Here is a 14840-nt window from a genome sequence, read left to right as displayed (position 1 = left end):
CTATCAGTGTGCGTAAAGGTCTGAAGTTGGATCCCCACCAATCAGCAAGTTATCACCTATCTTATGGACAGATGGTTATTCCAAACATTATCTAAATTACCTTATGTTGGATACTGCAGGGCTGGCTGGGGAGACAGAGTTACCTACAGTCTGAGACTGCAAAATAAACAGAAAACAAAAGTAGATTTTAGATCATATATACACAAATCACAGAGACCCCGATTCCAGTGTTGTGTTTTTTACTTTGATAATTGTTGCAGATTTAAAGGGAAGGTATCGTCAAAAAAAAAAATAATAACTGAAAAAATGTAAAGTAATAATGTTTAAATGTTTTGTTTAAATATTATTATTTATTTTTTTTTTAATTGTGCAAAATATAAAAAAAAAAAATTAAAAAGTTTGATATTTTCCACTGTTAAACACTAGGGGGAGCAGCTTCTGAAATCCTACAGAAATTCCACTGTATAAAAAGCTCAGATTACAGCCTGCAGTAAAGTGGGCGGAGTCTGCTCTCCTGTGTGTGATGTCGCCTCCCCCCTCCTAATCTGAGTGTTTACAACAGATAACAGAGAATGACATGTAAGGACACAGTGCACAGCCATTTTCCTGGTGACCAGAAATGTCTAAAGTGTCACCAAGGACAGCAGGAGTATCACACAGGAGAGAATTAGATACACAGCTCAGCAGACAGTATCTCACAGGAGAGGATTAGATACACGGCTCAGCAGACAGTATCACACAACATAGGATTAGATACACAGCCCTGCAGACAGTATTACACGATAGGATTAGATACACAGCCATGCAAACAGTATTACACAATAGGATTAGATACACAGCTCAGCAGACAGTATTACACAGGAGAGGATTAGATACACAGCCCTGCAGACAGTATCACACAGCAGAGGATTAGATACACAGCTTTGCAGACATCACACAGGATAGGATTAGATACACAGCTCAGCAGACAGTATCACACAATAGGATTAGATACACAGCCTTGCAGACAGTATCACACAGGATAGGATTAGATACACAGCTCAGCAGACAGTATTACACGATAGGATTAGATACACAGCCCTGCAGACAGTATTACACGATAGGATTAGATACACATCTCAGCAGACAGTATCACACGATAGGATACACAGCCCTGCAGACAGTATTACAAGATAGGATTAGATACACAGCTCAGCAGACAGTATCACACAGGATAGGATTAGATACACAGCCCTGCAGACAGTATCACACAGGATAGGATTAGATACACAGCTCAGCAGACAGTATCACACAACATAGGATTAGATACACAGCCCTGCAGAAAGTATTACACGATGGGATTAGATACACAGCCCTGCAGACAGTATTACAAGATAGGATAAGATACACAGCTCAGCAGACAGTATCACACAGGAGAGGATTAGATACACAGCCCTGCAGACAGTATCACACAGCAGAGGATTAGATACACAGCTTTGCAGACATCACACAGGATAGGATTAGATACACAGCTCAGCAGGCAGTATCACACGATAGGATTAGATACACAGCTCAGCAGACAGTATCACACAGGAGAGGATTAGATACACAGCCGTGCAGACATCACACAGGATAGGATTAGATACACAGCTCAGCAGACAGTATTACACGATGGGATTAGATACACAGCCCTGCAGACAGTATCACACAGGATAGGATTAGATACACAGCTCAGCAGACAGTATCACACAACATAGGATTAGATACACAGCCCTGCAGACAGTATTACACGCTGGGATTAGATACACAGCCCTGCAGACAGTATTACACGATGGGATAAGATACACAGCTCAGCAGACAGTATCACACAGGAGAGGATTAGATACACAGCCCTGCAGATAGTATCACACAGCAGAGGATTAGATACACAGCTTTGCAGACATCACACAGGATAGGATTAGATACACAGCTCAGCAGGCAGTATCACACGATAGGATTAGATACACAGCTCAGCAGACAGTATCACACATGAGAGGATTAGATACACAGCCGTGCAGACAGTATCACACAGGAGAGGATTAGATACACGGCTCAGCAGATAGTATCACACAGGATAGGATTAGATACACAACCCTGCAGACAGTATCACCGGTACACATGTTGAGGAGAGCCATAAAATGAAATACTTAATTAACCTCTGGACATAGAGCATTGTGGGAAATATGTCGATTTGCCTTACATAATTCAGGTTTCAGATCATATACATGACACAGATATAAAGGTGGCTGCCATTTCCTGTTCACCACACCTTGCTTGGAATGCAAGGAATGTCCAGATGAAAGAAGATACCATATAAGAGAAGACCAAACCAAAGATCAGATGACATTACAGACCAGACCATCCAGCATGGATCCACCAGATGGGAGGGACGTCATCACCATGGATCCATCCAATGATGTCATAGACCCGCCTACAATGACGCTTACCAATCAGGTCATGGACTAACACATTGTTCGACCCACTGACCAATGAACACATCCGGACATGCCCCTTTGCAAGGTTATATCAGAGCAAGCTCAGTTGTAATAAAGCAGAGCATGGGCTGACTTCTGTCGAGGAAAGATGAATATCCGACTGTGTCTGATCTCATTTTTCAAGCATGCACTCGACCCACACCAATTAGACCAGGCAGTAGGCAACTAGTGATCTCTGGTTAAGAGTTCACCTTAACATTATGATGCCCAACGTGGAGCCAATAGACGGAGACACCTGAAATCCTGATGAACCGGCAACTGGAATGGCATGACGTGCTGGACACCCCAGGAAACTGATCACTTCCTAACGAGAGTATGGTAAGTCTGCTGATTTTTCATAATCTGTAGTCTTCCCGTGGTCTCGGTGGGGTGTGTGGCACTGATTGCCTGACTGTGTCCGGTTTGTTGGGGTATCTGTTGACGGGCAGACGGGTCTCACGGCTATTGGCCATATTAATCTCGGAAGAACCGTCACATATTCAGTTGCCTGCTGTCTCTTCTGTATTTGTCTAGAGGGGAGATTGACTGGTAGTTAGGATAGCAAGTGAGTTTTTGAGCGGTGTTTGGAAACGTGGAGGACACTCCATGTAGTACGGTTTTTGGTTGTTGCCTGTCATATGTTTTGCAGTTCTGGTGGAGATTTAAATAGAATTGTGGCTCGAGGCCTAGAGTGAATGACTCGGCGAGAGGCCTAGAGATAAAGCGCAAGTTTTAATTGGTCAGGTTAGGCACGTGTTTTTCACGAGCTCTCAAATTTGTTAATGGGAGCCGGTGTTATAGAGGCTAGTTAACATGTCCTCCAAGAGAGGCAGGTTAACGGAAGTCTGTGTTGTAGAGGCTAGTTAACATGTCCTCCAAGAGAGGCAGGCTAACGGAAGTCTGTGTTGTAGAGGCTAGTTAACATGTCCTCCAAGAGAGGCAGGTTAACGGAGGTCTGTGTTATAGAGGCTAGTTATAAGTCCTCCAAGAGAGGCGAATCGGCCGGTATAGACACCTTGTAGTCAGGGGTGATACTAGGTGGTTTTTTATTAGGCTAGTTGTAAGTCCTCCAAGAGAGGCGAATCGGCCGGTATAGACACCTTGTAGTCAGTGGTGATACTAGGTATTTTTTTGTATATTACGGAACGCAGAAATCAGACAGGGACCACGTGGCAGTATAAGGAAGGATTTGGAAGTGTGTGCTGCAAACTGCAGGTTTTCTTTAGTGTTTCAGTTATTTGTCATCTCCCCCGTCTATTTGTTTGTCTGTTTTTATCTGGTATGCATAGAGAAAGATTGCTTGCTTGGTGTTGTTTATCTTGAGAGAAAGATGGAAAAATTGATGAAGTGGTGTCTAGTTGTGCCGGAAAGATCCGGATGAAAGTGGACTTTGTTGGGATGTGAGGACTCTAGGCCGCAATCCTGTGATAAACCATGTGCTAGTCATGGAAGCAGACATTTTAGGTAAGATTTTAAAATGGTGGACGAAGCACATGGCTACAGCATGATTGAGACAAAGAAAACAAAGTGAGTCAGGGGTTTGTGTGAAGAAGACCATGTGCTCTGTAAATGTTTGAGCAATGGATTGGATGGAGTACTATATACTTAGACCGAAAAATAAGTGTTTTTATCTATAATTAGACTTAGATCTAGGACATATGTGTGTGTGTATAAATATATATATGTATAATTACAGACTATAGAAAATGGGGAGACAGAGTTTGAGCAGATGTGAGGTCAGTTTTCCCTTTTCTCTGCCACATGTTCCTACAGATTTTAAAATGGAGGATGAAGCACATGGCTGAATGGAGTAGTACATACTTAGACAGAAAAATTAGTGTTTTTAACTGTAGTTGGACCAGGACTGTGGATATGTAAATCTGTGTGTATATGTATAGAGTATGGAATATAGGCAGGAAGGATAATTGGTTAAACTTGTAAGTTTAGCAGAAGTAAAATCAGTTTCTCCCTTCCCCCTCTCATGTGGTTCAACCGCCCTTACACAAAGAAGCCATGTGCTATTCTGGCAGTGGCCATTTTGTTAGTAAATCTGTATGGAGCCCTCCAGTGGAGCTGACAAAACTGCAGCCACTAAATAACCTATGAAGTGTTAGTAAATGTTTATAGCACTAAAAGATGGAACATTGAATGATTGGGTAGTTGTGGAAGACACTTAATATAGATCCAGTGTGCAGCTTGGATTGAGTCAGGACAGTCACAAGGAGGAATATCTTATTTAGTAAGCAATAAAATAAGAGAAAAACCTTAAAATAACGTACCTTTGCGGCAGATGTCATGATAAATAATACATATTCCAATTATGAATGTGGCGAATAATCCTGAGAGTTGAATGTTTTAAAAATAATTAAATAAATAAATAAATATATCCATGGGAAAAGAGGTCGTAATGTTGAGTCTTGCAGAAAGGAAAAAAATAAAATTAAAAAAAAAAAAAAAAAATCCAACAGAAGGAGGGAAATTGATTTCACTTGTGTCCAGGGAAATGAACAGTGTGTTTCTGGCTTTTGGGGGAAGGAGCAACTTTTAGAGATAAAAAAAAAAAAAAAAACCTGTAGTGCAGGCTTATTATCTCACCTTCGATCTATTGTGAGAGCAGCCCAAGAGAAAAAAAAAAAAAAAAGGGAGCTTTCTGCATTTAATTGATTGCAATTTATATTGGAAAAAGGTCATTGACAATAGTTTTATTTTACTAATTTTATCCCAAAGAAATAAAAGTTAACTGTGGACATGTTTAGATTCATTGATAGCTTTTCAAGCATAGAGGTCTGTTAGATAATTTTTCTATGGCAAATCAACATTTTGTTTTCCCACATGGCCAGTTTATTTGTTCTAGATTCTTTTATCCCTTCAAGTTATAGGACAGTATCACAGAGATGCTGATAATCTCCTCAATGTTTCAAATATGAACGCCCCTACGTCCAATATCCAGAGGTTGTGCTACGTTATTATTATAGTTATTAATAATAATAATAATAATCATAATAATAATCATTTATTAATAATTACAATAATTTGATTTAAGGAATGTGGATGATTTATGGAATTCTGTGTTTTATATTTAATGTATTGAATAATCTGCTTTCTTTTTATAGAATGAATGATTGCAGTGCAGATTTCTGTGGTCCAAACAAAGGTTATAAAAGCCATTGAAAGAGTTTTCCATTATTAAATTACAGATAAAAACAATATTTCTGGTGTTCCCGATTAGGTACAATCTATACAATGTGACTTTCATGCCTAAATGTAGAGCTCCGGGGCCACACACTTTTTGAATCTAATTATGCTTTGGATAATAGATTCAAAAAGGGGGGAAAGATGATGTGGAAAATCACACGTATTATTTAAGGTTTTAATTTGTTCATCGATTGAGTTTTTCTATTAAGTCGTTTATATATTTTTATCTGTAAGGAGGATACAGCAGACAGACATATATCATGATTGCTCTGATGTAACAAGAATCGTCAGGTTTTGAACATGTCTCAAATGATTCCATTGCTAATGCAGATTTTGAGTTTTTCCGTAGATGGATCCAGATACCAAGATGCTGGTTGATTCTGCACTGGATATGCTGAGGTTACGCAACATGAGGTAATAAAAATCAAACCACTCCTCTCTCATCGGAATAGGAGAATGAGATGAAGATTTGCGATCACTGTGGTTCGTAGAGCGGAAAGGGGTAAGATAGTCAAAATGTGGATATAGGCAGCAGCCGGAGGAGATGCTCGCACAGGTGCACAACAAAGAAGCAGTGAATGGGCCTAGAGTTGAAAGTCCTTATACAAAGCAGACCAGTACCTCGGTGGCTCCTGTCACGTCGTCCGTGACATTGGTCACTCCTTGTGTTCTTAAATCCTTACAGGAACAAGCGATTCAGCAAGGAACGGAGTGTGAGACGCAGGGAGCCAGTGACTGAGGAAGGTCTGTGGATAAAGGGCGGTAAGCTTTCTCTGCCGTGAGCGTTCTACTCAATAATGGCCCAGGTAACACATGTGACAAAGGTGTTGGGATGGACAAGATATGGGCAGCACCACTGCTCAGTACCCAGGTGGCCAGACACCTCCAGTCTTGTAAGACGTGTGCCTATTAAGGTAGAAAAACTGTAAAGACCTCGTAGAAACCCCCCCCTCATCCGCTCTACTGCTCCGGTGATTGCAGATTAGTCATATACATCTACCATGAGTAGGTTTATATGAGTTTTGTGCGTGTTGTGTGAATTTCTTTTCAGGTCTGCTCTGAAACATATCCAGTGTGGAAAACATTACTGCTGAAAAACTCATGGTGCTGGTGGTATGTAAAGATGGAGTTCCTAAAAAGTGGTAAAAGTACATATCCTATAGCAGAGGTCATTATAGAGATCAGTACCTGGGGATGCCCCTGATGAACCCCTGTCTGCCACTGCGAAGAGGGGAGAAACGCGTTGCGCTTCTTTCATGCTAAGTGTCTGATAAATATGCGTTTATTTTATTAGCCTGAGTGTGAATTGGACAGTGGAGGGTCTGTGATTGGACGAGATTTCCTCATGACTTTACCTGGCCTTATTATTATATTGGTACAGTGGGTACATGTTATACATGTGAGATATTTAATTTATTTTTGGGTTTGGGCGTTGAATTTGCTGTATCATATTGATTTAAGCTACAAACAGCTATGTAAATACAGAGTGTGAATATTTAATCTTTGGGAATGAATTGGATATATATAATTGCATATTGACGCCTCTTTATCCCCGGTATCTCATGGTTTCAATATTCCCTCACTGACATTAGCAGCACGTATTAGCTTAGCAGTGTAGGGATAGAGAGGGTGAGCCGTCGGTGAGTGGGGGCGCCAATTCGCCTTACAGGGTGCCGACCTCCGCTGCGAGGTAGGGAGAGTTTAGGGCTATTGCCCCAATCCCTGCCCCCTCCTTTATTGGAATATTTAATTGTGTCTATAGTCACATGGGTGGATGTTGTTTGGAATTTTAATGATTATAACATAAACATGTAACGATCCACAAGATAATGGTGAACGCTGGCAAATCATGTAACAAATTTTCCTTTTCCTTAATAATTAGATCTTTACATAAGGTATTTTTGGTTTAGTACCTAGAACGTGACTATATTTCTCACAGATACTGCAAATACAGTGTGATATCCTGACCAGTGATGTATGAGCCGTATACAACTGCCTATATAGTGTGTTACATGTGTATCCTCCAATTCCAGATCCTAAATCAATGTCAGGAGCACGTGGTCTCAAGCCAGGAGACCGGGTGATCCTAAAAAGACAAGTCAGAATGATCCCTGAGTCAGAATCAGGTGGGCCGATCCAGCTTATCCCAACCGCAGCAACTTCCATGAAGCTTGAGGGGAAACCCATCTGGAGACAACAACCACTGTAAAGAGTCCATTGTACCAGCAGAATGAGGGTCACAACACACATAGTGCTGGATTATCTCACATAGAACCTTATGGAGAATTTCTGGATTGGGGATGATACATGGGAAATAACCATAATAAGGGAACATTGGGTACAGGAACATTACACAAATAAGGGCTCAAGGTGGAAAAAAAAAAAACATTATCTGACCTGAACCAATCAATTATTTTAAGGGTTTAAGTGACTTTTTAAGGATAACATACACTTGTAGGTAACTGGTATTGTTTTATTTGTTGGTATTTGAAGCCGTAAAAGTGCTACTCTGTGTTACTGAAGGTAATCGGATCCATGTGTAAGGGAAATCTTGTTAAAGGCCTCCTGGTGGTAGATTATAGACCCGAGAGAAGAAGAGATCCATTAGTGTTGTGATACAATCAGGTGTATTCGGGTAGAAAAGTCTTGAAGACGCGGACAGCACTCAGATGTTGACTGAGATTCAGTCTTTCAGAAACAGTAACGCTAAAAGCTGCAGCATAACAGTAAGAAGCTTATTCTTACAATTGCCTTACTCTTTCTTATCGATTAATCTCAAAATCTTCGGTATTAAATAGTCTGTTCTAAGGACTGGTTCGTTACCTGTGCCTCTGTGAACTGTGTGTGCGGGATGTGATCAACTCTCTGATTAGCAGTCTGTACCAGTGGGGCAAAGGCTTAGCATTGCTCGTATAGCGGATAGCAAAATGAAAAAAGGTTGCAGTTAAAGCATTAGAGCTGATGTGTTAGAGGACCACGGTAGGGTCAGAAGGTTAATAAAGTATTTAGGGGGGACTGTTGAGGAGAGCCATAAAATGAAATACTTAATTAACCTCTGGACATAGAGCATTGTGGGAAATATGTCGATTTGCCTTACATAATTCAGGTTTCAGATCATATACATGACACAGATATAAAGGTGGCTGCCATTTCCTGTTCACCACACCTTGCTTGGAATGCAAGGAATGTCCAGATGAAAGAAGATACCATATAAGAGAAGACCAAACCAAAGATCAGATGACATTACAGACCAGACCATCCAGCATGGATCCACCAGATGGGAGGGACGTCATCACCATGGATCCATCCAATGATGTCATAGACCCGCCTACAATGACGCCTACCAATCAGCTCATGGACTAACACATTGTTCGACCCACTGACCAATGAACACATCCGGACATGCCCCTTTGCAAGGTTATATCAGAGCAAGCTCAGTTGTAATAAAGCAGAGCATGGGCTGACTTCTGTCGAGGAAAGATGAATATCCGACTGAGTCTGATCTCATTTTTCAAGCATGCACTCGACCCACACCAATTAGACCAGGCAGTAGGCAACTAGTGATCTCTGGTTAAGAGTTCACCTTAACACACACACAGGTACTCACATGCAGTGGGGTGCGCGCACACACACACACACACACACACACACAATCACCCCTGATGGGGACCTTGTGCCATACACACACACAATCACCCCTGATGGGGACTTTGTGCTACACACACACACACACACACACACACACACAATCATCCCTGATGGGGACCTTGTGCTATACACACACACAATCACCCCTGATGGGGACCTTGTGCTATACACACACACACAGCAGTGGCGGGCAGAGCGGGGACTTGGGAGAACGGAGGGAGGGAAGTGTCATTGGAGACGGTAACGGCGGGGGGGAGGGGCGGCGTCAGTAGCTGGGGCAGAGCAGGGGCTGGGGAGAACGGAGGGAGCGGGGTGTCTTTGAAGACGGTAACGGCGGGGGGAGGGGCGGCGTCAGTAGCTGGGGCAGAGCAGGGGCTGGGGAGAATGGAGGGATGGGATGTCATCGGAGACCGTAACGAGGGGAGGGGAGGCGGCCCGTACTCACACATCCCGGCAGGTGACAGGGGTAAAGTGAAGCAAACAGCACACGCTGTGAGGTCCACAATAATGGCGCTGAACTCCTCCCTCTGCTGTGTCCTGGACAGCCCAGGGGGCGCGTCCAGGTCACAGCAGACGCCCACTGTAACGTACTTCATGGGGTCGGAGCCCGACTGTCAGAGTCTATGCACAGGGGCTGCCATAAAGGAAGGAGTTACTGTCGTTACACAGACAGCAAATCCAGCATGGCAGCCCCCAGTGCCTCCAGTAAAATAAGAATTACATAAAAACTAAATAAGCTGCGATTTTCATTTTGTATTAGAAATACTTGATTTCATAATTACTATTTTTAATACAAAAATAAAAAACCGCGATACCTTCCCTTTAACTAAAAACTGTTTTCTCTGCTGCAGATCTACCAGATCTTTGTATGCTGAGGTCTGTATAACCTCATCCACACCATTGATTGGCCGAATTCTGTGCACACTGTGCATATGCAGAAAGCTGTGGTGGGGCGGGAGTTATATAAAGATCATAAATATGGAGGACTACTTGGCTGCAAGTTTACTCGTCCTCTAGTGAAAATCCCCTGTTGATAAAAGTGATTTTATCAAAACTACAACAAATCGGTTAGTAAGTGATACATGCCTGGAATCAGGGTCTATGTTTTTATGTTATGCTGCTCTTAGATTAGCTGACAAAGACCTGGTGGTAGATTCCCTTAAAGACTGGACGATTTTTCATTTTTGCACTTTCGTTTTTTCCACCCCTTATTCCAAGAGCCTTAACTTTTTTTATTTTGCATAATAGTGTGAGTGCTTGTTTTCTGTGAGATGAGGTGTATTTTTAAATGATACCATTAATTTTATTAAATTATGTAATGTAAGTAGAGATGAGCGAACCCAAGGTTCGGTGTTCAGTTTTCAACTGCTGACTCATAAAAAACAAAACACAAATAAACAAACAAAAGAAACAGAGTTCATCAGTTTCGGAGTTCGGGCACTTTACATAAGAACTTCACTCACGTAAGCATCGCTGTGCTCAGGTACGATCAGTGCTCAGCCTAGTGCAAGCCGCTTAATGTGTTTGAATGGCTCCCACTAGAGGTAACAACAGCGTGATCGGATGTAGTGTGCACCAAACAAAAAGTATGGAAAAATCCTGCCCCTGGAAGTGATCCGCTTATGGCTGGCAGAGACCCGAACTGTCAATCAGTGACTTACATTGTGGTTCGGGCCAAGTCCAAACCCATGGAGGCACCGTTTGGCTGCACACGCCGAATTGAACAACCATGGGTTCGCGCTCATCTCTCAATGGGAAAAAAAAGTGTGGCGAAATAGAAAATAAAGTGAAATTCTGCAATAAATGTTTTATTTTGTTTTTAGTTATAGTATTTATGACCTGGCAGTACGACTGCAGGTCCGTATGATTACGTAGATACCAAACATGTATAGTTTTCTGTTTTAATTAGGTGGTGAAAAACAAATTTTGTAATTTTGAAAAGTAATATAAAAAACTTGCTTGTGTAGCGATTTTCCAAGAGCCATAACGTTTTACATTTTGGAACATGGAGCTGTGTGAGGGCTTGTTTGTTTTTTTGCGTCCCAAGCTGATGTTTTTATTGATATTATTTTGAGGCTATATATACAATGTTCTGATAGCCTGTTATGACGTGTTTCTCTGATGTTCCGGCGTCCGAAAACCTGCAGTTCTGGAGTTTTGATTTTGTTTCTCGTTACATTGTTTACTGATCGGATTCATTTATTTTATGTCTTGATAGATCGGACATTTCGGAACTCAGCAATACCAAATGCAGTCATGGCCAAAAGTATTGCCACTGTTAAAATTGTTCCAGAAAATAAACTATTTCTCCTAGAGAATTATTGCCATTACACGTTTATTTAGTGTACTAAAATAATAAAAAAAAAAACCAAACAAGACAAAGAAGGGAATTTTGTTTACTTACCGTAAATTCCTTTTCTTCTAGCTCCAATTGGGAGACCCAGACAATTGGGTGTATAGGCTATGCCTCCGGAGGCCGCACAAAGTATTACACTAAAAGTGTAAAGCCCCTCCCCTTCTGCCTATACACCCCCCGTGCTCCAACGGGCTCCTCAGTTTTGGTGCAAAAGCAAGAAGGAGGAAAAAAATTATAAACTGGTTTAAAGTAAATTCAATCCGAAGGAATATCGGAGAACTGAAACCATTCAACATGAACAACATGTGTACACAAAAAAACATGGGCGGGTGCTGGGTCTCCCAATTGGAGCTAGAAGAAAAGGAATTTACGGTAAGTAAACAAAATTCCCTTCTTCTTTGTCGCTCCATTGGGAGACCCAGACAATTGGGACGTCCAAAAGCAGTCCCTGGGTGGGTAAATAATACCTCATAATAGAGCCGTAACGGCTCCGTCCTACAGGTGGGCAACCGCCGCCTGAAGGACTCGCCTACCTAGGCTGGCATCTGCCGAAGCATAGGTATGCACCTGATAGTGTTTCGTGAAAGTGTGCAGGCTCGACCAGGTAGCCGCCTGACACACCTGCTGAGCCGTAGCCTGGTGCCTCAAAGCCCAGGACGCACCCACGGCTCTGGTAGAATGGGCCTTCAGCCCTGAGGGAACCGGAAGCCCAGCAGAACGGTAAGCTTCGAGAATTGGTTCCTTGATCCACCGAGCCAGGGTTGATTTGGAAGCCTGTGACCCTTTACGCTGGCCAGCGACAAGGACAAAGAGTGCATCCGAGCGGCGCAGGGGCGCCGTACGAGAAATGTAGAGCCTGAGTGCTCTCACCAGATCTAACAAGTGCAAATCCTTTTCACATTGGTGAACTGGATGAGGACAAAAAGAGGGTAAGGAGATATCCTGTGTTACGGTTGCTGCGAGCACTGGAGACTATGTCCAGATTTCTTGCTACTGCACATGTGCGAGCGCTGGAGACTAAGTCCAGATTTCTTGCTACTGCACATGTGCGAGCGCTGGAGACTAAGTCCAGATTTCTTGCTACTGCACATGTGCGAGCGCTGGAGACTAAGTCCAGATTTCTTGCTACTGCACATGTGCGAGCGCCGGAGACTAAGTCCAATCTTGGAGCCATTGCACATGTGCGGGTGACATCATCGCTGACACGAGGTCACATGTCTCTGACACCTTCTATGCCGATTGGTCGCTGGTCATGTGCTTGTGACGTCTTGCTCGGTGATAGGCCAGCATGACGTCACTCCTGTCGTTCTGGCAGCGGATTGGCTCTGGTGTCCTCCATCTTGGATGAGGCACAGAGTCTATATAAGACCCTGACACACGCCGCATGGTGCTCAGTCCTCTTGGTTCATGCATATGAGTAGACGCTCTGTGCGCGTTCCTCTAGGCATTCCTCTGTCTATGCTAGGTGAGCGCTACCGGCAGGGTAGCGTTCTTATACCTTACAGCTTCGGCTGCTGTCCGTATCCTTACCTCTTAGGGGAGCGGACATAGGTAGGTGCCTGAGGCACATGGTCTGGCTGGGCCTTGTGATTCTACTCGTAGGTGGACGTTGCCGCTAGGGTAACGTTCCTTATACTGCGTCTGGCAGTTGTTCGTATCCTCGCACACTAGGGGAGCGAACAGAGGTAGGAGCTTTGTGCGGCTTACGCTGCTGTTCGTCTCTTTTGCACCACTAAAAGAGCGGACCTAGGCAGGTGCCATATCTAGTGGTTCGTGTCCTCGCACACTAGTGGAGCGAACGCAGGTAGGAGCTTTGTGCGGCTTACGCTGCTGTTCGTCTCTTTTGCACCACTAGAAGAGCGGACCTAGGTAGGTGCCATTTCGCACACATTGCCTTTGTCTCTGTGATTATTAACAGAGATCATTCCACACACCCTCCAAGTAAGGGAGGAATTGCTTTACTTACTTATTATATCCTTCTGTGAGTTAACAGAGGTATTGCACTCTGCCATAGTCTGCAGCAAAGTCTTTGCACGGTGGACCCTGACTGTCTGATACTCCTTTCGGTTATTATCAGACAGCCCCCCGTAACATTAGGACTGAGCCAAGGGTCTGGCAGTTATGGCAGAATATCAGCAGTTAGACCGTTACATACAAGTACTTGAGTCACGGCTCAAGAGTATAGAGGATAAACCTCAGACCATGGTGACATCTGCACATGATCCTCGACTTGCTCTGCCAAACACATATTCTGGCGATGCCAGATCATGTCGTGGTTTCATTAGTCAGTGTCAGATACACCTAGAGGTCAACTCTTCTCGCTTCTCTACGGAGAGGTCCAGAGTAGGCTTTATCATCTCCTTACTTCAGGACAAAGCCTTAGAATGGGCGACTCCCCTATGGGAGCGCTCTGATGTGGTTACTCTGAGACATCAAGACTTTCTTGATGCTCTTAAGGCGGTATTCATGGGTCCGCAGGTTACCCATGATGCGGCCCTGAGACTGTTAGATCTATCTCAGGGTTCGTTATCCACTAGTTCTTATGCCATTGCTTTTAGAACTCTGGTGGCAGAACTAGATTGGCCAGAGAAGGTGTTGATTCCTATCTTCTGGAGAGGGTTGGCAGGCTATGTCAAGGATCCCCCTGCTACTCATGAGGTCCCTGCTTCTCTGGAGGACTTGATCACAGTAGCAACGAGGATCGATGTACGCCATAAGGAACGTAGACTCGAGGTCTCTTCCTCACGCCCTAAGCATCGGGCTATTCCAGTTGTTGAGGGTCCACTACCATCTTCCTCAGCATCTGAAACATCTCCCACTCCTATGGAGTTAGGTCATACGTTCTCCAGACTACGCAAGTCTGGTCCTCCTATATGTTACGTATGTCGTCAGGCTGGGCACTATGCCAACAAGTGTCCTAGTCGTCAGGGAAACTCCCTGGCCTAGTAACCATTAGAGGGGGGTTACTAGAGACGTCTTCTGCACCCTCTAAGTGTTGTATCCCAGGTCAGCTCTCGTTATCTGAGAATACATGGCCTATTATGGCTTTTGTGGATTCCGGAGCTGACGGGATTTTTGTGTCCTCAGGATTTGTAAAGGGACACAATATTCCCTCTATCATGTTAGAGGCGCCTATTCCTGTCCGTGTT

At 43.5% G+C, this 14840-nt stretch overlaps 1 protein-coding gene across 1 annotated transcript in view; it reads right to left on the bottom strand.

Annotated features, from left to right (window-relative positions):
• LOC142297186 (interferon-induced, double-stranded RNA-activated protein kinase-like) overlaps positions 1-14840 on the bottom strand; it is a 211261-nt gene that overhangs the window by 178288 nt on the left and 18133 nt on the right. The window contains exon 4 of the mRNA XM_075341454.1: positions 101-156. Coding sequence (XP_075197569.1) covers positions 101-156 — 56 coding nt within the window. The remainder of the gene's footprint in view (positions 1-100; positions 157-14840) is intronic.

The sequence above is a fragment of the Anomaloglossus baeobatrachus genome, chromosome 3 (genome assembly GCF_048569485.1).
Source record: "Anomaloglossus baeobatrachus isolate aAnoBae1 chromosome 3, aAnoBae1.hap1, whole genome shotgun sequence".
NCBI lineage: Eukaryota > Metazoa > Chordata > Amphibia > Anura > Aromobatidae > Anomaloglossus > Anomaloglossus baeobatrachus.
Note: the sequence above shows the minus strand (reverse complement) of the source record. Positions and strands in the feature narration are given on the sequence as shown.